This window comes from Equus przewalskii, chromosome 29, assembly GCF_037783145.1.
Source record: "Equus przewalskii isolate Varuska chromosome 29, EquPr2, whole genome shotgun sequence".
Lineage (NCBI taxonomy): Eukaryota > Metazoa > Chordata > Mammalia > Perissodactyla > Equidae > Equus > Equus przewalskii.
The window spans coordinates 25,930,721-25,952,814 of record NC_091859.1 but is presented as its reverse complement, the minus strand read 5'-3'; the positions used below and the strand labels follow the sequence as shown (position 1 = coordinate 25,952,814).

At 37.4% G+C, this 22,094-nt stretch overlaps 1 protein-coding gene across 2 annotated transcripts; it reads left to right on the top strand.

Annotated features, from left to right (window-relative positions):
- The first annotated feature begins 9,475 nt into the window (after window positions 1-9,475).
- ARL1 (ARF like GTPase 1) lies at window positions 9,476-22,066 on the top strand. Of its 2 annotated transcripts, XM_008527448.2 has the most exons (6): window positions 9,660-10,341; window positions 12,613-12,750; window positions 14,711-14,792; window positions 15,799-15,910; window positions 18,856-19,034; window positions 19,773-22,066. In XM_008527448.2, the coding sequence occupies exons 1-6, from the start codon at window positions 10,338-10,340 to the stop codon at window positions 19,801-19,803; spliced, it is 546 nt and encodes a 181-aa protein (XP_008525670.1). In that variant the 5' UTR covers window positions 9,660-10,337; the 3' UTR covers window positions 19,804-22,066. The 2 variants fall into 2 exon arrangements, with proteins under 2 accessions (XP_070456340.1, XP_008525670.1); XM_070600239.1 differs by lacking the exon at window positions 12,613-12,750 and having other exon boundaries at window positions 9,476-10,341.
- Window positions 22,067-22,094: the final 28 nt, after the last annotated feature.

Sequence of the window (22,094 nt, the reverse complement as noted above, 5' to 3'; positions counted from 1 at the left end):
AAAGAATGACCTATACATATGGTATAAAATTCAAATAGTATAAAGGGTATACAATAAAAAATAAGTCTCCCTGTACTTCAGATCTGCAGGTTTCTCTGCAGAGCAACTATGCTTAAGAGTTCCTTCAATAAACTTTTAGAATTTCCATGCATGTGCAAGCATGGTATAATACAAATGTGGCTGTGTAAATGGGTAAGCATATCTGTATCAATTCCTAGAAGTGGAGTTTTTTTTAGGGGTATGTACATTTAAAATTTTGTATGTAGATACTACCTAAAGGCCAGCCAAAAGATTGCACAGTGGATAAGCGTGATAATTTTCCCACATGTCTCATGTGGTTTCTTTAAATGTTTTTTGAAACATAATGTATAGACAGAAAAGCACACAAAACATAAATATGCAGTTCAATGAATTATCAAAGAAGCAAGCAAGTCAGGTCAAGAAATAGAATATTAGTACATGCTAGAAGCTTTCCTCATGCTTCCTCCTAATCACTACCCCCTTCCTCCCTCCCAAAATATCATGACATCATAGTTCAGTCTTCCCTGCTTTTGAACTTATATACATGGAATCATACATAGTATGCATTTTTTGGTGTCTTGCTTCTTTTGCTCACTAATACGTTTGTGAGATTCTTCATGTTGTTGTGTACAACTCCAGTTCTTTCATTTGCATTGTTATATAGTTTTCCATTATGTAAATACACTGCAATTTATATATCCATCCCACCATTGACAGACATTTGGGTTGTTTACAATTTTTGATTTTTATGAATAATGCCATATACATGTTCTTGTACATGCCTCTTGGTGCACATGTGCATGCATTTGTTTTAGGTATATATCTAGGTGTATTGTACTGCCATGGCCATGTCAAGAACGGCCTAGCTTCTTTAAGGATTAAAGACCACATGGAGAGAGAGACCAACCAACCCTAGCCAATGTGCCAGCTGAATACAGCTGCATGGATAACCCTAAGTAACACCAGAAAAAGAACTGCCCAGCCAATCCATATGACTGTCATAAATACTAATCATTGTTGTTTTAAGCTCCTAAATTTTGAAGCAGTTTGTTACACAGCAATAAATAACTGTTAGAGAAATTAGCACCAGAAGTAGGGTACACAAAATTTTAAAATAAGTGGCATTGGCTTTGGAACTAAATGGCGGGTAGATTTCCAGGTAGAATACTGAAAGTGTCCTTTGGCCTCTTACAGCTGAGTATGATAAGGTATGGGAAGAGAGAAAAGCATTAAAGAGAGAACTGTTCAGTTTGTAAGAAGAATTTGGGGGAAATACAGAGGGCCCAGACTTCCTGGGTTAGAAAATAAAACTGTTCCTTATTCCAAGTTTCTCCAGCTGGCAAGAATCTCAAAATAAGAAGTGGCTTCAGTGTAAACAGAAAATTAGTGGTATGGCTGTAAGAGCATTTGTTAATACCTCAAGAAGATTTAAGGAAATGGCTGATAGACCCTCTCAGGTAGATAAAAGAAGTTATAAGGATCTTTAAGGGGTTGTTCCACATCTGACACTTCCAGAGAGGTCTGTTTCTAAAAGAACTATGAATGTGGCTTTTGAGCATGGAATAAACTTCAATAAGATTCTTTGGCAACCAACAAAAGTCTTAAGAGAGGTATATTGGTGAAAGCACTGCCAGTTTAGACTAAAAGACAATTCCAAATGAAAAGAGACCTGTGAGTCCCCTACATGCTAGGTGCAGGAAGCAGGTGAAAAGCTACTCATTTGTAAATAGGTGCCATTTCTTATGGAAAAGGAAGGATTCCTCCTGATGGAAATAAGAGTTTTGATGGCAGAGCTAAGAGCCACAGAGAACAATGGAAAGAGAACCACCGCTCCCGGCAGAATTGGTCATAATCAAGGAGTATTTCCTATTCCCAGAGTAGGGGGCCTTGGTAACATGTGCCTAGCAGAATTTCACAATTTCTATGAATTAGTTCCCGCCACACACCTTCCCTTCCTCCCCTAATTGAATGGAAGTGTCCACTGTAGTTTTCCTGTCCCTGTCTCACCACTGTAGGTTGAGAATGTGAAGACCTTCATTTGTATCCAGACTTGATGCAGATCATAAGACCAGTATTTCAAAGTTAATGCCATGATTGGATGAAACTTTTGCAGTCTTGGGAGGGAGTAAATATATTTTGCACATGGGAGATATGTGAATTATTGAGACTAGAGGATAGACTGTGAAATACAGTTGTTATAAATGATAGCTCCCAATAAATCATTCTTCCAAATATCCCAGCTCTGTGTACTCTCCTCCCACACTGACTCTGGGCTTGGTCACATAACTTGTTTTGGCCATGGGGACACCAGCAAGCAATGTAAACAGAGGCTTGGTGAGTACTTGCACACTGGGGTTTGCCCTCTTGGAACACTGCCATAACGAGGTAACAAAGGTCAGTGTACTTTTCTTCAGGACTAAAGATCTGGCCAGCTACTCTAGCCAGCTCACTGAATGTACCTGGATGAGCAATCCTAGGCAAGATGAGCAAAAGAAAGGCTCAACAACTCACATAATCATAGAAATAATAAATTCTTGTTTTAAGTCAGTCTGTTTGGAGTAGTTTGTTATACAGTAATAAATAACTAAAATGCCACCCCCTCCCACTTCCTATAATGATATTTAGAAGGAAATAAAGCAATGAGAGTGAATTCTTACTTCCGGTATAATAACTTTGATAGAGAGACAAGCCAGTCTTGCCCGTGGGAAAAGGAGGAAGGGGTGGGGCGGCAGGGAGGGAGAAGGATTAGGGTGGGGTTGGGTTGGTAAAGAGGGAAGTCTCTATAAAAGATCTGAGACCATAGGCCTTGGACTACTGCAGTTTGTGTTATGTCCTCCCTATTGAATGAGGTTCTGAGATACAGTTCTGCCTCTTCAGCTCTCAGGAACAAAGAGGATCATCATAGCAAGCCGTAGTTTAGGAGGAGCCATTAATATTGTACTATAATTAATGCCAGCCACATCCACTCCAAGGGGACAAATACTGGTATTAGAAAATATCTACAGCGAATACCTATTGTGTTCTCAACCTAGCTCCTACACACTTCCCCCTTCCTGCACCCTTATTCGTGCATACGGTGTATGTGAAAGCAAATATGAGCCTCCAGCGGCACTATTCCCCTAGCCATAGTTGATTGGTCCAAGTGTGGGCACCTGATTCCAGAGAATTTAGTGTGTGGGTGTGGGGAGAGTGGCTGCAAATGGTAGGGATAATTACGAAACAAGAAAGACTACGAACTATGGCCATAAGCTGATGACTTATAGATGGGTGTTAGGTACCCACCTATTGGTGTTCATTGAAACTAGTATCTCAATAAAGTCTTTTGAAATTTTGAAATTGTGCATTAGAATTGGTGTATTTTGATTTTTTTCATAATGAAAAGCTTTCTTAAAAAGCTAAATTGTTAATTTTTAATTTTAATTTTTTTTAAAGATTGGCACCTGAACTAACATCTGTTGCCAATCTTCTCTTTTTTTTTCTTCTTCTCTCCAAAGCCCCCCAGTACATAGTTGTATATTCTAGTTGCAGGTCCTTCTAGTTGTGCTATGTGGGATGCTACTACAGCGTGGCTTGATGAGTGGTGCTAGGCCCGCACCCAGGATCCGAACCAGCGAAACCCTGGGCCACTGAAACGGAGGATAGAACTTAACCACTCTGCCACAGTGCTGGCCACTAAATTGTTAATTTTTATTTCATGCAAACTTACATTTATTTTTCAAGATTAAATTTGTTTTAATAAATAAATATTCTCATCCCCAGGTGACAGGACCATCCTCAGAGGTAATAAAACCCTTTTGATAAAAATTTAATACCCTTAAACCTCCTCCATCTTTACCATAAAGGGAAAGAAAAAAACTTGACATGTATAATCTAGAATGAAAGCACTTAATACAGTGTAAAGGAATAATTCTTAAATGTTTTGTGTCACAGACAGAGCCTTTGATAATTTGATGGAAGTTCTTGACTGTCTTTCTGAAAAAAAAATGCATGTGCACACAGAGAAAAAATTCTGGAAACAATTTCAATAGGTTTGAAGGCTCCCTGAAGTCTATTTATGGGTTATAGGATACCAGGTTAAGAATCCGCAGTCTCAAAAAGAACAGAATACTCAGAATAAGTTTAACCAAAGAAGTATAAGACCTGTACACTGAAAGCTACAAAACATTGTTGAAAAAAATTAAAGACAACCTTAATAAATGGAAAGACATCTTGTATTCACGGATTGGAAGACTTAAAATTGTTAAGATGGCAATACTCCACAAATTAATCTACAGATTCAATGCAATCCTATCAAAATTCCAATTGCCTTTTCTTGCAGAAATGAACAAGCTTATTCTAAAATTCATATGGAAATGCAAAGACCCAGAACAGCTAAGACAATCTTGAAAAAGAAGAACAAAGTTGGAGAGCTCACACTTCCTCATTTAAAAACCTACTACAGAGCTACAAGACAGTGTGCAATTGGCATAAAGATAGACATATACATCCATGGACTAGAACAGAGAGTCCAGAAATAAATCTGCACATCTAAGGTGAATTGATTTTCAACAAGGGTGACAAGACCATTTAATGTAGAAAGAATAGTTTCAACAAATGGTGCTGGAACAACTGGATATCCACATGCAAAAGAATGAATTTGGATTCCTACTTCATTACCATATACAAAAAATGAATTAAAAATAGATCAAAGACATAAATATAAAAGTTAAATCTATAACATTCTTAGAAGAAAATATAGGTGTAAATCTTCACAAGCTTGGACTAGGCAATAGTTTCTTAGATATAACACCAAAGCACAAGCCACAAAAGAAAAATGATTAATTGGACTTTGTAAAAATTAAAAGCTTTTGTGCATCAAAGGACATTATCAACAAATCGGAAAGACAACTCAGAACTGGCAAGAGTATTTGTAAAACACCTATCTGATAAGAGTCTAGTATGCAGAATTCATAAAGAACTTTTACAGCTCAATTATAAAAAGACAACTCAAAAAATGGGCAAAAGACTTAAATAGACATTTCTCCAAAGAAAACATACATATACCCAATAAGCACATGAAAAGATGCTCAACATCCTTAGTCATCAGGAAAATTCAAATCAAAACCACAGTGAGCTACTACTTCACAACTACCAGGATGGCTATATTTTAAAAAGTGGAAAATAAGTGTTGCCAAAGATGTGGAGAAATAAGAAGCCTCAAACATTGCTGGCAAATGTAAAACGGTGGCAAACAGTTGCACCAAACAATGCAGCCGCTGTGGAAGACAGTCTGGCAGTTCCTCAAAAGTTAAACATAGAGTTACCATATGACACATCAATTCCACTCTTAGGTATATGCTCAAGAGAGCTGAAAACATATATGCCTGCAAAAACTTTTACACAAGTGTTCATAGCACCTTTATTCAAAGAGTCAAAAAGTGGGAACAACCCAATGTCCATCAGTTGGACATTGGATGAATTGGATGAATGGATAAACAAAGCATGGTATAGCCATACTATAGAATATTATTCAGCTATAAAAAGGAATGAAGTATTTGATACATGCCACAGCATGGATGAACCTTAAAAACAGTCTGCTAAGTGAAATAAGCCAGACACAAAAGAACAAATATTGTATGATCTCACTCCTGAAATATCTAGAACAGGTAAATTCATAGCAACATAAGGTAGATTAGAGGTTACCAGAGGCTAGGGGAGGCAGGAGTGGGGAGTTATTGCTTAACGGGTATACAGTTTCTGTTTGGGGTGATGAAAATGTTCTGGAATTAGATAGTGGTGATATTTGCAAACCTTGTGAATATATTAAAAACCACTGAACTGTACACTTAAAAACTGAATTTTATTGTACATGAATTATACCTCAGTTAAAAAGAAATTTAGTCTTAAGAGAAATTCTGCCCTGTTGGCAAAGTACATATTATTAAAAGGAAAAAATTGAAATACAATACATATCTTGATTTGTGAAAATCACACACCTAATTATGATTTCAAAATGCTCCTTAGTTTAAAATACAATTATAAATACACAGTACGGTAAGCCCTTCCGAAGCTTATATTTATTATACTTATATATTTATCCTTGTTATAGTTCATAGGTTTCTGCTTCATGGAGTAAAATATGAGCAAAAGAAGGTAACTACTGGGCCTGGCCCAGGGGCAGAGTGGTGAAATCCACGCACTCTACTTTGGTGACCCACGGTTTGCCAGTTCGGATCCTGGGCACAGACCTAGTACAGTTCGTCAAGCCATGCTGTGGTGGCATCCCACAGAGAAGAACTAGAATGACCTACAACTACGATATACAACTATGTACTGGAGCTTTGGGGAGGGAAAAAAAAAGAAAGATTGGCAACCGATGTTAGCTCAGGGCCAATCTTCCTCACCAAACCCCCCCCAAAAAAGCATACTTAAAGAAAAGGAGGTAACTTCCATTAGGCAATGGAATACACAGAAATGTTAAGTTTCTAACTTTGGAAACTACAGCAAATTCTCTAGGCTTGGTCATGTGTTTGGAAATCAATATACCAAATGTATAGATAATGACTCAGTTATAGAAAGCATCATAATCGTGTTACTCCAGGCCTAGAAGTCAAAAGACCAGGGTTGCTGTCCTGAGCTTGTTTCTACTTCTTAATCTATAATTGAGGTGGTGGGAAATGAGGTTCCTTCTAGCTTTTAAGTTTGGAACTTATTCGATCTTATAGTGATTTTATAGTCAAAGGAGGAGTTCTGAAATCGTTTTGCTTGCTTGGACTGCATTAAAACATTCACATTTTAAAATTTAGTAGGTTATTACTGGATCATAAGATTTGAAAAGGATTGAATTGTCCACTCAACTTTTAATAAAGGACCAACTGAGCTCAATGTGTCTGAAGCAATACCACCCCCTAGTGGCTTCTCTTCAAATATGACAACTTGCTTGAATATGATAGTTTGGCCTCTCCTTTTGACTTCTAGGCCTAGAGTAACCGATTATGATGCTTTCTGTAACTGAGTCATTATCTATACATCTGGTATATTGATTTCCAAACACATGACCATGCCTAGAGAATTTGCTGTAGTTTCCAAAGTTAGAAACTTAACATTTCTGTGTGTTCCACTGCCTAACGGAAGTTACCTCCTTTTTTTTAAGTATGCTTTTTTGGGGGGGTTTTGGTTTATGCTTTTTTTGGTGGTTTAGACATCACTATTTTAGGAAACAACTTTAATAATATTTCACAATATATGTTTAAGTTAACTAATACTTATGGCATTAGCCTTAGAAAACTCATTTCATAATTCAATGAATTCTTTCAACAAATATTTGTTTTAGTGCCAAAATGCAAGAAAATAGTGAATAAACAAAACTACTTGCATTTATTGATGTTAACATTCTAGTGAGAAGTAGATATAATAAGTAAGTAAATTATAATGTTTCGTAGGTAGTTCTATTTTAAAAAATCAGGATAAGGGGGATGTGGGGTAGGTTGCAATTTTAAATAGGATGGCATTTGAGCAAGGACTTGAAAGACATGAGGTTAATTCACATGCTTGTCTGAAGAATAAAACCCCAGACTTATAATCTAATATTTAGCTGTAATTTTAGCATGCTGCTATAATTCTGCTTCCTCAAGTATTTCTTTTTACCAAGGAGGAACTGTAATACCAGGTCAACGTTAACAGGAATGACCACATTTTGAAAAATGATGTTGCCCTAAATATACCTTTCCTACAGAGTAATAGCTGTTTTTAGTTAGTATCAGAAAACATACAGGAAGTGGTAGTTTTGTTATCCTATTTTTCACTGTCTTATTATGAAAATGGAAATTTCCCATGAAGTAGGAGCTGCTCTAATCTTAGGAATTGAGGAAAGCAAGGGGTTAGGTGGAGGTGGGACAGAATCACCAACAAAGGTTAGGTAAGTTTCGGAGCCAGCCCTGTGGCGAAGTGGTTAAATTCACGTGCTCCCCCTTCAGTAGCCTGGAGTTTCGCCAGTTCGGATCCTGGGTGTGGACATAGCACCACTTGTCAGGACACGCTGAGGCGGTGTCCTATATAGCACAACCAGAGGCACTCACAACTAGAATATACAACTATGTACTGGGGGGCTGTGGGGAAAAGAATAAGAAGAGGAAAAAAAGAATATTGGCAAGATGTTAGCTCAGGTGCCAATCTTTAAAAAGAAAAAAAGATTAGCTAAGTTTCTGTAGCTATTTATGGCTTTGTTCTTTATAAACACGTCTCAACACTTTCTAAACCATTTTAATCTTCTGTCCTAACATCCTGGGTTAATAAATGCATCTAAAAGTTAGGAACTTCACGATTTGCATACTTCATAGGCATAGCATAAGGCCTTGAACACAGTCAGTTGAAAGTTCTCTTATTTGTCCTAAACCTACTTTAGAAAAATTTTAAAGGGTAATACCTTATCTTGTTATTCTGGGATTTTTTTTTTTTTTAGATCAAGGGTTTCTGTGAATGGAGAAGAGGTTTTTGTTCTGTTTTTGAAACATCCAGGAAATTACACCAGATCTTTACTGACAAAGCAAAGAATTACATGAGTGAATTTTGAAAAACAAAGTATTTGATCAAAGTGCCTAAAGGGTTTTTATTTGGTCTTTATCACACTATTGTTTCCATAGTGATTTGTAATGAGGTGCTTACTACAGATTATGAAAGGCTGAAACGCCATCTAATAGTCAATATTAACAATGCTTTTCAATTTGTATATAGCACTTCAGTCTACACAGCATCCTCGCATACATCTAATTTGCTTATTAGGTTCAGATTATACAGTGTGACTATAAAGTTTCTAGTATATCTTTCCTTTCAGTTCTCCTTTTAAAGGAACCTATATTTTCAGGCAACTATGTGTGTTGTCCCGGAAACATAAATCTGACACGGACATAAATTTAAAGTAGCAATGGCCAAGATCTGCTGAGAGAGGGACTAGAGGTGCATGAAGAATAGCTGAGAAAGATCAGTGGAATCATAAGGACGCTGTGTTCCAAGAGCGGACAACAGAATGCTTACAAAGCAAAACCTTTAAAAGGCCTAGGTGTTTACGTAAAGAGTTACTCTCTCCTTCTCAAACAACAAAACAAAAGCGAAAAAAACCCCACACTTTTTCTTGCAAGGAAAATTTCTGTGAATTTATAACCTAGGAGTGGTGAGGGGAGGCGGGAGCCACAGGCACATCTAGTTCAAAGCCTAGGCAGCTGGAGAGGTCCAAAAACTGAAGTCAAATACAAGACAGGTAGTCTATAAACTTTAGAATGGATGAAAATCTCTAATACACACAAAAACATAACTTGCAAAGATTACATTTGGAAGGAGACCCAAGAAAGTGTTAACAGTGGTTACTTCTAGAGAGAACTGCGGGACTGGGGGTTAGGGATAAGTTCACTTTTCTCTGTAGCTTTACGAATTTTTAAAACACGCATGCTCAACCTTTAAAAAAGATTAGAGTCTAGGAGAATCCCTTCTCCCCATCCTCCAGGTGTTGCTTCCTACCTCCCAACACACTTCACAGTCAACACCTGTATTACTCCCAATCGACGCCCCCGAGGGAACAGGTCCCCACTCCCCATGATCGGGACCACCTGTCCACAACACGGACCCTGGAAAGGTGGTCAGGCGCTTAGAGTCAGCTGGAAGGAGGGAGGGGGCTCGAACGCTGCCCCGCAGGCCACCGTGACGCCAAAAATCTCTAGTTAGCGGCCTCAGGTGTGAGGCTGTCCAGTATCGGAGACACGGGAATCTTCCTATTATTATTATCGTAGTCCTCTTTCCTTAGCGCAGAAAGCATCCAAGGAAAGCAGGGTCGCCCCCGCAGGGCACTTTAGGACCTGCAACTTCTGCGACGCGGCAGCCTGCGCCCACATCCTCGGAACTGCGGCATCGAGGCCCGACTCGCATTCTTGGTTGGCGGATTCGCCACGTTTTGGTGTCAGAATTTAAAATGAAAATTCGAATTCCCCTGCTTCGGAAGCCCTTTCCGTCCAAGAAAACAGAAGCAGGAGAGATGCGAGGCCGTTGAATATTTTTTCTCTTCTGGCTTCCACAGTATCTACCCGCAGCGCGCCGGTGACCTGTGTCGAAAGCGACGACGCGGACGCTCAGGCCGCCGTTGCCGGCGCGCAGTCGCGGCAGCCCCTCGGTCCCGCCCCCGCCGGGAGTCCGACGTGGAAGTTGCTGGCGGACCAGGCTTCCAAGGTAACCGCCTCAGAGCTGGAGCCGCGGCGAGCGGAGGTGGCGGCGCCGAGACTCGAACAGGAGTCGCTCCCGAGGCCGGGGCCTGTCTTTGACGATCGACGAAGGCAGACAGACGTTTCATCATGGGTGAGGGCTCTGAGAGGGGCGCCAGGGCGCGCGCGGGGGCTGCGGCCGAGGGCTGGGGTCGGGAGGGGTAGAGGGGCGCGCCTGGGGAGCCAGAGTGGCCAGCTTCTCAGGTGGCGGGTCGCTGAGGACTTCACTCACCTGGGCTCTTCACCTGTGGGGCGGACCCCGCCTCGAGCGTCCGCCCCCGCGCGTTTGCCCTTCATCCCGGCGGGGTCAAGGGGTCGGAGCGGCGGCCTGGGAGTCCTTTCCGCTGACCGTGAACTTTCCCCTCAGCCCCCCAGACGCAGCTCGACTGGTTGGATAGAGTTGGTCTTGCAAAGCCTGGCAAAGTGTCAGTCGCAGGTTCGCCGAGGTTTCTTGGGTGAAAAATAAGAGCTGACCCCATAATGGAAGCTTGATTCTTTCTCCCTGGTCGCTGGGACTGCGTCAGTTTCAAAAAAAAAAAAAAAAAAAATCCAAAGAGAGGTGCTGCTCATGGTGGTGTTTTATAGTCAACTTGGCATTTGTGTGCTTATCTGTAGCTTTTCACGTAGGTAATAGTTACAGTAAGATGGAGAAGGAAATGGGGAGACTATTACGGTCAGTGCATAAAATTTTAATCTCAGGTTTTGGTGTGCTAATTGAGGACTACCTTGTCATCACAAGCATCAGGTAAAGCCTCCCTCCCGACTGGAGCCCAAATGAAGGTGCAGAGTCTTTAATCTGTTTACAGCCCTCCGAATGAAGGTGCAAATTCTTTGGCTTACTTAAATACTTCCACGGTTTTCTGGAGAGTTTACTTCCTGCTCTGGAACATCATGAGAGCTTTCCTGTCTTTTTTATAACCCCCTTCAGTTTTGTTGTTCCTCCTGTTTTCTACCTGTGAACGGTAGGCAGGCTGTCAAGTCAGCCTTTTCTAGTATACTTTTCCCGAGGTTCTCTAGCCCATGTTTGTTGTGTTCATTTATCCAGACTTGCCGCTCTTAATTAGGTCATTTCGTTGTCAGATAACCATGTATTGTGAGCGGCATCACTTCTGCTGTCAAGTGCTTTGTACACTGTTAATGTAACTTTCTATTTTAATCTTTTCTAATGGCTTTTGGTGGGAAAGGGCGAAAATGCTTTTTCCCCCATAATTGTAAAAGATAAAACTTATTTAAAAAAAGCTGCTTTCTTCTGTTGTAAAAAGAATAATAAAGATTCTAAATTTCCACCTCTCTTACTCTTAGGGGTTATTTCACTTAAACACAATCCAAATGAGTCAACACCTTAACCTGTTACCAGGAGGCTCTCCTGAGATACAGGATAATTTCTTAATTTTAACTTTAGTTTTTTTCCAGCTTTATTGAGATAATGTTTGACAGATAAAAATTGTATATATGTAAGGTGTGCAGTGTGATGTTTTCATATCTGTATACATTGTGAAATGATTACCACAATCAAGCTAACACACCCATCCCCTCACAGTTATCTTTTTTGTGTGTACTGTGAGAACACTTCATGATGTCTCAGCAAATTTTGTATGTGCAATACATTATTATTAACTAAGTCACCATGCTGTTCTTTAGGTTTCCAGAATTAATTCCTTTTATAAGGAAGTTTCTACCCTTTAAGTAGCATCTTTCGCATTCCCCTCACTACCCCGGCATCTGGTAACCACCATTTTACCCTCTGTTTGCAAGTGCTTTTATATTACATAATACCTTGCATATTAGGAAGCTTTCTGGAAATATTTCATATGCTTTGAATGTAGCTTATTTTTTGAAGTGAGTTTTCTATCAAGAATAGTTTTTATTTTTGGCTTCTGTGTCTCAATTCCTTAGGCTAGTTGTATTGCTTAATAGAGAAATCTCAGTGATTGAAGGTAGTTATGATGGTACTGCTGCTATAGAGTGATGATAACTGCTTTTCAGCAGCGAGGACCTCATGGTCTCACTGTCATTCTGATTCACCCTTTGGTTTTTAGGGGTGGTGGAGATGATGCTGAGGTATGCCTATGCTCTTAATTAGAAAGTGAGCTGCCTGAGGGCAGGGGTCATATTTCTCTTCTTCTTTAGTGTATCTTCTGTGCCTGCCTGACACAGTATCTAGGACATGGTAACAATCAGTAACTACTTGTTTGATGTTAAGTAATATATTTCATTGGGAGCAAAAATGTGCACCTATGAATCAAGGAAAATATTGTAATGTTATTTAATGTGGTATAGTTTTCAAAGGGCAAGATTAAATGTTTTGTGGACCTAGTTCACAAAATGATTATTGAATACGTTTTTGCTTTTATTATTTTTTTAGGTGGCTTTTTCTCAAGTATTTTTTCCAGTCTGTTTGGAACCCGGGAAATGAGGATTTTAATTTTGGGATTAGATGGAGCAGGAAAAACTACAATTTTATACAGATTACAGGTTGGAGAAGTCGTTACTACTATTCCTAGTAAGTGTTGGTATGATGAACTGAGTACAGGAGCTTTCTGGTTTTTTCCATCTAACATAACTTTATTTCTGAATAAATCATTCATGAAGTAATTGATAAGGTTTTTAAACTTCTAGTATGAGCATAATATTAATACCACTGTTTTTCATAAGCTGACAGGCAGTTTGGTGTAATTTAAGGACCCCTGTACACAGCTGGTTTTTGCTGTTTAGAGTTGTTTTAAAAGTTGGCTTGAGTTAAGCCACTTAATCTCATTGAGAGCTAGTATCTTTTATTGATAAAATGAAGGTAATAAATATCCACTGGCTTTGAGGGGAAAATAGAGGAAGTATATAAAATACTTTGTAAATCTCTGTAAAGAATTATGTAGATGTTAAGTAATATTACATGTGAAGTGTTTTTTCCCCTGTGTTTGTTACTGTTGTAATTGATTAGTTTCTCTTATGTAATTCTGTTGATTACTTGTAAAGATCTGAGTTGAAGAGACTGAGGGTAGTTAGTTTTTACCTAAAAGTATCAAGAGAAGAGACACTCCGCCTTTAAACCAGTTGTTAATATCTTAGAGAAATAGTCTCGAACAGTCCTGTTTGACTGCGTAAGAATACTTTTCAGTTATGTCTACTTTTTTTCATTTGTTGACCTGAATTTACTTGTTGATCAGAATGCTATCTTTAAACTAAGTTTAAGAGTTCATAGAATTAAGAGTATTTGAATTATGCTTCTAAAGTTACTCTGTCACTCAAGGTATTTCTATATTTAGTAGTATTTAAATTTCCAGATTAAAAAAAAGTCTAGCTTTTAAGAAGAACTTTTTAAACCCTATGGCATCTGTTATTTCTTTTTGCCACCTTCAATAAATTTCAGTTCCCTTGGTTTTTGCTTCTCAGAATCGCCTATCTCTGCTACAGTTAAGTCTTGGGGGCCCCTGCAGTGCACAGAGCCCAGTGGATTGCATTTCAGTGAATTCCACTTTACACCACACTCTTGTCCTTTGCATATAAACAATGTTCCTAATCGTGGTGAAGATGGTGATCACGCTCCTACCTAATATTCTAAGGGAGACATCATGAACTTGCTTTATAGTTTTTCACTCAGGTTTGTGATAGTATAGTTATGTTTTAGTTGTAATAGGCATGCTTAGCATATATTCATAAGCATCATTTACCAATATAAACAAGTCTATAACAAAAATTAATTGTCCAGTTTCAGCTATAAATCATATTTTACTTTGGTTTTTTTAAGCTTGTAAAATCTCAGTAATCTCTGCGTATATAACACCTAAGCTTTTTTTTAGCATCCTCTTCACTCTCCCTTAGATTCCTTTCAATGCCTCAGCTGTGTGGTGCCAGAGCTCCACCCAAGAAGAATGGCAGGGAAAAGGGATGGGACACCTCGTCTTTGGCCGTCCAGCTGTGACCTTATTACAAATGAGCTCTAGAGGAAGTCTGCAGAGACACCATGAGATTGGCTAGAGAGAACCCAGGCTTAGAGAACCCGGCTTTCATAAAGCAGTATACGGCCATTGCTGTTTTCTGACCCACTGAAATTTGGAATCTAGGCTTTTTTGTTTTTATTCCATGTTTATTTCCTACCCACCAAAATTACATTGTTTTGTAATACATCTACAACTGTCCTTTCTAAATATAACTTTATGAACACTTTAGTATGCCAGTACTGTATTATGAGGGGAGTTTGACAGGATTTCCAGTGAGCTGAGAATTATATATTTGCAGAGATGATTGGGGATTCTTAGATAACCTGAAGAGGGTGCTGATCTTGCTAATTGATGTTTTTTGTGTGGTTGTGTATATAGCACAGCATATTGTCCTAAATGGAGTAATTTCTCAACCAATAGTGTGATTCAACAATTACCATTCATTGCTTAAATTCGATTAGATTGGATACTTTGAAGGTAGAATGCATTAGTCTACATACACTGCTGATTTGATTTCTCTTCCAGCCATTGGATTTAATGTTGAGACAGTGACATACAAGAACCTTAAATTCCAAGTCTGGGATTTAGGAGGACAGACAAGTATCAGGTATGGTACAGAGACCAGATTACTTTGTGGTATTTAACACTTGTTAGTTCTTTTAGGGATAACAGCAGTAAATCAAAATATATCTTCTTCTGTAATTTAAATGGGAGCCACCTAGTTTAAAATGAGGTAAAAACTGCCTATTCTCTCAAATGAATTAAAATCTCAGGAAGCCAGTTTTTCAGATCTCACTTAAATGAAAAATCTTTTCATGAAAATCTCAAGACCTAATTACTTTCAGTAGTTTTTAACTAAAAAGCGTCCTCCATTTAGTCTTGTCAGCCCCTTGCTTTGTGAGACAGACTCTTTTGGTTGCCATAAAACTACCTTTCAGGGACACTGTTTAGGGCTAATGTGAACATAAATGCCCTCTGGAACTCAGGTCTCCTGCCTGGCTTTCTGTGCTTGAATGGTACCTGTGAATGTTTGGTGACTGTCAGTGGTTGCTCAGGATGGTGTCATCTTAAAAGATTAGTAGTGCATTGCCCAAACATCTTGCCGCCTTTTAACACCTTTCTTGAACCACTTTTGAGTCTATTTCTTATTTTAGCCATTGCTACTTCTTGGTGGCTTCAGTGATCAATTTAATGCTTATTATATAAAATCATATTAAAAACTTTTTTAAGAACCCATTCCTCTTAAGGAGTTCCCAGTTAAAGATTTATAAGATGTAACAATCAGGTCTGTGTACAATTTTTTTCAGTATATTTGGTGATTTTATAGATTACAAATATATTCTCTCAGTCTAAAGTCAGAACTCATTCTGAAACTCCTTGGTCCTGTAATTTAATGTTTATCAACACTCTTTCCATCTCATCACATCTGAGGGATATATATATTCATCAGAAACAATGCATCATTATGGCGTTGATTGTAACATGAGTTGGGCAGGATTGGCATGTAAATCCACACTACCCCGCATCATTGCCAAATCCTAGCATATAAATTAACATATCACTTTCTTCTTTCAAATAATAACATGTTCTCCATTTCTGAATTTTTTTTTTAGGCCATACTGGAGATGTTATTATTCAAACACAGATGCAGTCATTTATGTCGTAGACAGTTGTGACCGAGACCGAATTGGCATTTCCAAATCAGAGTTAGTTGCCATGTTGGAGGTAAGAAAACTTTATTAAAATGTGAGGAGATCATTTACATTTGCTTGCTGTTTCCATTGTTTATCATCATGTGCAGGAATAATTAAAAGGAAAGTAGGGATTTCTTTTCCCCATGCCTTTAGGATGATTTTCTTTTATGTAAATTACTTCCTATTCCAGAAATACTGTTGGAGACCAAAAAAAAGAAAAAAAAAATCCAGCCTTGTAACTTCCTTTAAACTAGATTCCTTGATTTCCAGGAAGTTCAGAGCTGAAGTCTTTCCAAACTGAAGTAACTTTTCTGTCACATCTATGAAGTGATTTTTTAAAAAATGTCTTTATTTCTAGATGTATAAATTTGCTTGTGAAAGCAGATAAGGGTATAAATAAGAAGAAAGCATATTTGTTTGTTTTAGAAGCATTAATGTTCAGAGAAATATATATTTTTGGGTCTTTGGCCTAATTCTGGCCCCTACTTCCTCTCCCTGCGTTTTCATCCTTTACACTTCCCTGTGTTTACAGTGCCTCAGCCACACTGACCTTTCTGTTCCTTGAACACACCAAGCATGCACACCTGACACCTGGCTTAGGGCTTTTTGCACTTGCTCTTCCTTCTGCTTGGAATGCTCTTCCCCACATCTTTGCAGGGCTCCCTTGACATCTTTCATCTCACATGTTTCTTTCCCAGAGAGGAGTCTCAGTTATTTCCTAACCCTTTTTCCTACTTTATTCTTTGTACCACTTATTGTTTCTTTCCATTATTTTAAAATATATTTGTTTACTTATGTCTCTTACCCTAAAATGTAAGTTCTTCAAGTTTACCCTGAAATCCCTGATGTGTGGAACAGTGTATAGCATTTAATTAAGAACTCAGTATATTGTATTCGCTGAAGTTCGTAAGATTATATATTGGCTAACTGACTGAATTTAGAGGATGCATTAAATAATCAAAGTTTTTAAAATCTCCATTTGTTAAATAAGCTTTTCGAATGTATAAATGATTAATAATTAAATTGCCTTTCCTTGAGAAAATTAGATGAGTAAGTTTCCTTTTCCCAGCAAAATATGATTCTGAATTATCCAATCATTGAATGTTTAAATAGAAGTTCTAGGCCACTAGATTACTTAGGTAGAGGCATTCTTAGAATACTTTGGACTTCTGATTTCTTGGGCTACTGACTACTTAATGGCTTCCAAGTTATAAATTGCAGACCTAATAGTTTTAAACTTTTGCTTAGTTTTTTTTTTTTAATTTTTTTATTTGAGTTCATAATAGTTTACATCATTGTGAAATTTCAATTGTACATTATTTCTTGTCTGTCACCACATAGGTGCTCCCCTTCACCCCCTGTGCTTACCCCCCAACCCCCTTCCCCTGGTAACCACTGAACTATTTTCTTTGTCCATGTGTTTTTTTCGCAACGTAGCATCATATTTATCATTAGAGTTTCTTAGACCAAAATCAAGTATGAGAAATTTCAAGGGACTGTTTAATTGTCAGAGGTGTAATAGATTTTTAAAATGAAAACTTTATTTAGATGTAATTTACATGGTCTAATAGATTTTTATCATATAAAGTACTGCATAAAAGAAATGGATTATTTTCAGTTTACAATTCTCGAGTTGTGCTGGATTGTTAGGTTATTTGTGGTATTATGATTTGACTTGTATAATCTTCTGTAGAAAGAACTGATATTTCATTCTTTAGGAAGTGTTTTTTAATTGATTCAATAAATATTTATCATGTGATATAAAGTACAGGTAGGGTATGGGTAAGGACTATTATATTAAAACTTAGAGACACAAAATCAATTTAAGTTTTATCATCTTTGTACATAAAAATAAATTCTAAATGGAGTAAAGAATTAAATGTAAAAAAAAGGAAATCAGTAACTATAAGAATATGTAAGTGAATATGTTTAAAATTTCTGGATAGGGAAGGTCTTTCTAAATCAGAGGATTGGAAGGAATTACAAAAGACAAGATAGATTTAATTATATTAATACAGACAAAAAAATTGCAAAAGCTCAGATGCCAAATAATACATATTAGGGTGAAACAGGGAACCAGGACACAGTTTTACAACCAGTAAAAACCAGGTCTTTACTGGTTGTAAAGACCTTTTGCACATCTGCAGAAAAATGAGCAAGAGGCATGAACTTAAAATTCTCAGGAGAAAAATATATTGCTAATAATATTTGGTATTTCGTAGTAACCTCATAATAAATAAGCATATAGTGAGATGCTATTTTGGAAGAATATATAATTTTCAATTCTGCCAAGGCTGCATTGAAGATGGGCACTGTCATACGCTGTTAGTGGAGTTGAAATTGTTACAGTCTTTCTGGAAAGCAGTATATTGATATATGTAACAAGAGCCTGAAAAAAAGTTCACTTTGATTCCATTTTTAGAGAATTGTATTAAGGAAATAGAGATTCACGCAAAGATTCTGTATAATGACTCTGTCACTTGGGTGTCTCTAATAGTCAAGTGAAAAGAATCTATTAAGAGTCTAATACTGGAAAAGTTATATCCTTTATGGCACATGTATTCATAGTATAGAGTATATTTAACCTTTAATTAAAAAAAACTTTTTCGATGGTTTGGAGAAACAACTATGATTAATAGTTTATTTTTTAAAGCAGGGTATGGAACTGTATGTAAATGTGATCTTAAAGATATAAATGTATTTACTACATAAACTATAAGTATCTGAACTACAAAGCAGTAGAAAATATACCCAGAATGTTGACAGTGATCATGTTTGGGAGGTAGGATTGTAGTGAAGCTTCTTTATACTTCTCTGTAATTTCAAATAATTTATAATGAACATTATATATTAATTAATTATATAATTAATTAATTAGGAAATATGCTTTTAAAATAATGTATTTTTTGGCATTTCTTCCTAAACTCAAGGGAACAAATTGATTAGAGGAAATTAAATATCTTCTACTTTATTTAGGAAGAAGAGCTGAGAAAAGCCATTTTAGTGGTATTTGCAAATAAGCAAGACATGGAACAGGCCATGACTCCTTCCGAGATGGCAAATTCACTTGGGTTACCTGCCTTGAAGGACCGAAAATGGCAAATATTCAAAACTTCAGCAACCAAAGGCACTGGTCTCGATGAGGCAATGGAGTGGTAAGTATCGTGTTTCCAGAAGCCATCTGTGCGTTTGTATGTGCATGCAACTGTTTACACACCTGTGTGATTTCCCTTTAGTTTTAAGGATGAAACTCAGATTACTTAGCAGCTTATCATATTAAGATCCTCCAGCCTTTTCTCCCACTGGTCATCATGTGCATCTGCTTTTATTTCAACCACACCTACCCAGTTATAGATAGATATACCAGCTGTCTGACATTTTTCTAGCTTTTTCCCTGTCTCACCTCACCCTCCAATTCCATATTCTTCAGGACTTAGGTTAAGGCTCTCTTCTTCCCTGACATATCTCCATGCTCACTGCCTTACCATACACACTTAGTCCTTGTCACAGAGTAGTGATATAGTACTTGTTACACTCTCTTATCATTGATTTGTGCATCTACTCATAGATTATCAGCTCCTTGAGGACTGAGACTAGTTTTCACCTCTGAATTATCCACATCTGGCCTGGCTGTGGTAGTAGCAGCCTGGAAAGTAGAGAGTTGGTCTTTTTTTCATTATTCATTTAAAGTATAGACAAAGTGAAAGCTAGAAGACCCTCATGGAAATTGAGTCCATAACCTTATTCTTATTCTTCTAATGTAACTGTCTTAGCTTGTGTCATTTAAAGTGCTTTGGAATCTACCTTCAGTATAAAATTGATATTATAAATGATCATGCTCTATACCTGAAAGGTTGAAATTAATTTTATGAAACTTAATTTTCTCTTCACAGGTTAGTTGAAACATTAAAGAGCAGACAGTAATTCAATCACTTCTCTGAAATGAAGACCACATCACATAGTCCTTTGGAAACAGTTAAGTGTGCTTCACACTACTAAATGTTAAAACTGTGTGATTATTGGCATATACTGAACTGACTGCAATGTTTGTAATAAATATAGAAAATAAGTATTTGGTTGGAAGGGTAACTCATCGTGATTGAACCAGCTGAATGTCCTGTGTAATGTAAAATATTCCTTCCTTGCTTTCTTGTGTTAAGGTACATATTCTCTTTGTATGGAATTCTTTTTCAAATATAGTCCTATTAAAGAATGTACTCTTATTGAGGAAAAAACCCTCCTATTTTTGAATTAGTGGTTGCAGCTTGTTTGTATAAACATTAATAAATATCTTAACTCAGACTTTTCCCCCCTTAAATGAAAATAAAGTTTTTCCAAAGATTAGACTCAGTAGAGTTGGCTAGGACATAGTGTGGGTAATACAGTTTTCATTTGCTTAATGACCACTTTATTTAAGCTGTTTAGTTTAAAAGCTTTTGGTTATAGGCATGAAGTAGAAATAATTATTTTGGTGGTTAACTTCACTGACTTATCTGTAATTGTTATTTTACAGTACTTTATAGTTGTGAAAACAGTTTTATGTATATTGACCTAGTTGATTTATATAGGAACCCTGTGATGTAGGTAGGACAGGTTGTAATGTGTTCATTTTATGGATGTGGACCCAAGGTTCTGATAGGTTGGCTTGCCCAAGGTCACCTGCTAGTGAGGTGGGAACAGGGCTCAAAGTAAGACTTCAAGGTCAGAAGCTTGTCCCATCATAAGCTACACCATAAATACCTGAAAATGCCAACATTGGCAACACTGACAACCCAACTCCTTAAATAAAATTATGCTTAATCGAAGTAGACACAGTATTCAAAATAATGTCTATAAATTTATTTGTCCATACTAGTAGAGGTAGTATAAACAATCCTACATGATCCTATTTGATGGAATTCACAACACATTGAAGAAAAAATTCACATTAAAGGAAATAAAAAAATCTATTTTAAGAAGCATTGAAAAAGATGTCTTTATTGTCTTTCATTCCTTTTTTATCTACCTGTAATTAGACATGTAAATTTGATTGTGAGAAGTCCAAATCTTACTGGTTCTACAGAGAGAAATTAAGCACTCTTGGTTTTAAAAATTAGGCCACTGCTAGGCTGTTAAAATCAATTATGTTCAAAGGAACTTTTCAAACTACCTAGTGCACCACAGGATGGGCTACAGTGTGAGAGAAGTAAATACAGTCCATAGTAATTACTAAAATTGGAGGGAATTTTTTCCATTTTTTAAGTTGGACAACCAGCATTTAAAAACTTAGATGCTGGTAAAGAAAGCTTAATACCATTGTGCCCCTCAGGTCTCAGGAACACTAGTGTTCATTTCCTGTCCCCACCACTATCCTTCCAGATGTTGGCCTCTGGCCTTTCTCTCATACTTTTGGTCATCCTCTCAGCTCAAGTGAATGTGGCTTTCTCTTTGCACCTCTGGGAATTTTACTCTTCTTACTCATGCCCCAGCACCCATTCCTAATTTGGTCTCTGTGTCAAGTGGCTAAGTACCCCCAGCAATTCAGGAACACTGCGTGCGAAGTATGGGGAAGTGAGGTCCTGGAGGGCAGATGATGCCTGGCGTGTAGCTCTTGCCATCTTGAATATTGAAGGCACATGAAGCTGTAGCAAAGGTCAGCACTTGGATTATCCTCATGCCTCTGGCTTATAAAGAATAGGATGGGATAAATTGAGCACACACTTATTTTAATATGGTGTAAATTATAAGGTCCTTGTCTAGCAGGAAACAACTGTACAGGTATGTTACAGGAGTTTGAATGTTGATATTTGTAAAAATCTACTGAATATTGTTTTATGAGAAGCCTGAAAATGGGAAAAGCACCAAACTTGAAATCAGAACACGAGTTCCAGGCACAAATGGCCACTCCTTCAGTTTTTTTTCTATAACAAGAGACTTGGACAAATAGTATCAAAGGTTTCTTTTTAGGTCTAACACTTCTGTTTTATCTGGTTGGTAGTTGTGATGTGTCATGTGGTCACAGTGGAAAAAATAAGAAATAGAGTGGTAGAATTCTGTTATCACAATACCTGAGATGCACTTTAAATTGTGGAAATGTAAGCTCCTTGAGGGCAGGGACCAGTTTATTTACTGTTAGTATCTCTTGCATCTAGTGTGGTGCACCTGGCACTTAGTAGGCACTCAATAAATATTTACTGATTAAAACAAAGCTGTGCTCAATATCCCTGAGATATTTT

What these genes read in the sequence shown, in the direction of transcription:
- ARL1 (XM_008527448.2), top strand. An exon ending in AGTCGTTACTACTATTCCTA is followed by an intron (nt 12,751 to 14,710) that starts GTAAGTGTTGGT and finishes TTTCTCTTCCAG; the next exon opens with CCATTGGATTTAATGTTGAG. An exon ending in GGAGGACAGACAAGTATCAG is followed by an intron (nt 14,793 to 15,798) that starts GTATGGTACAGA and finishes TTTTTTTTTTAG; the next exon opens with GCCATACTGGAGATGTTATT.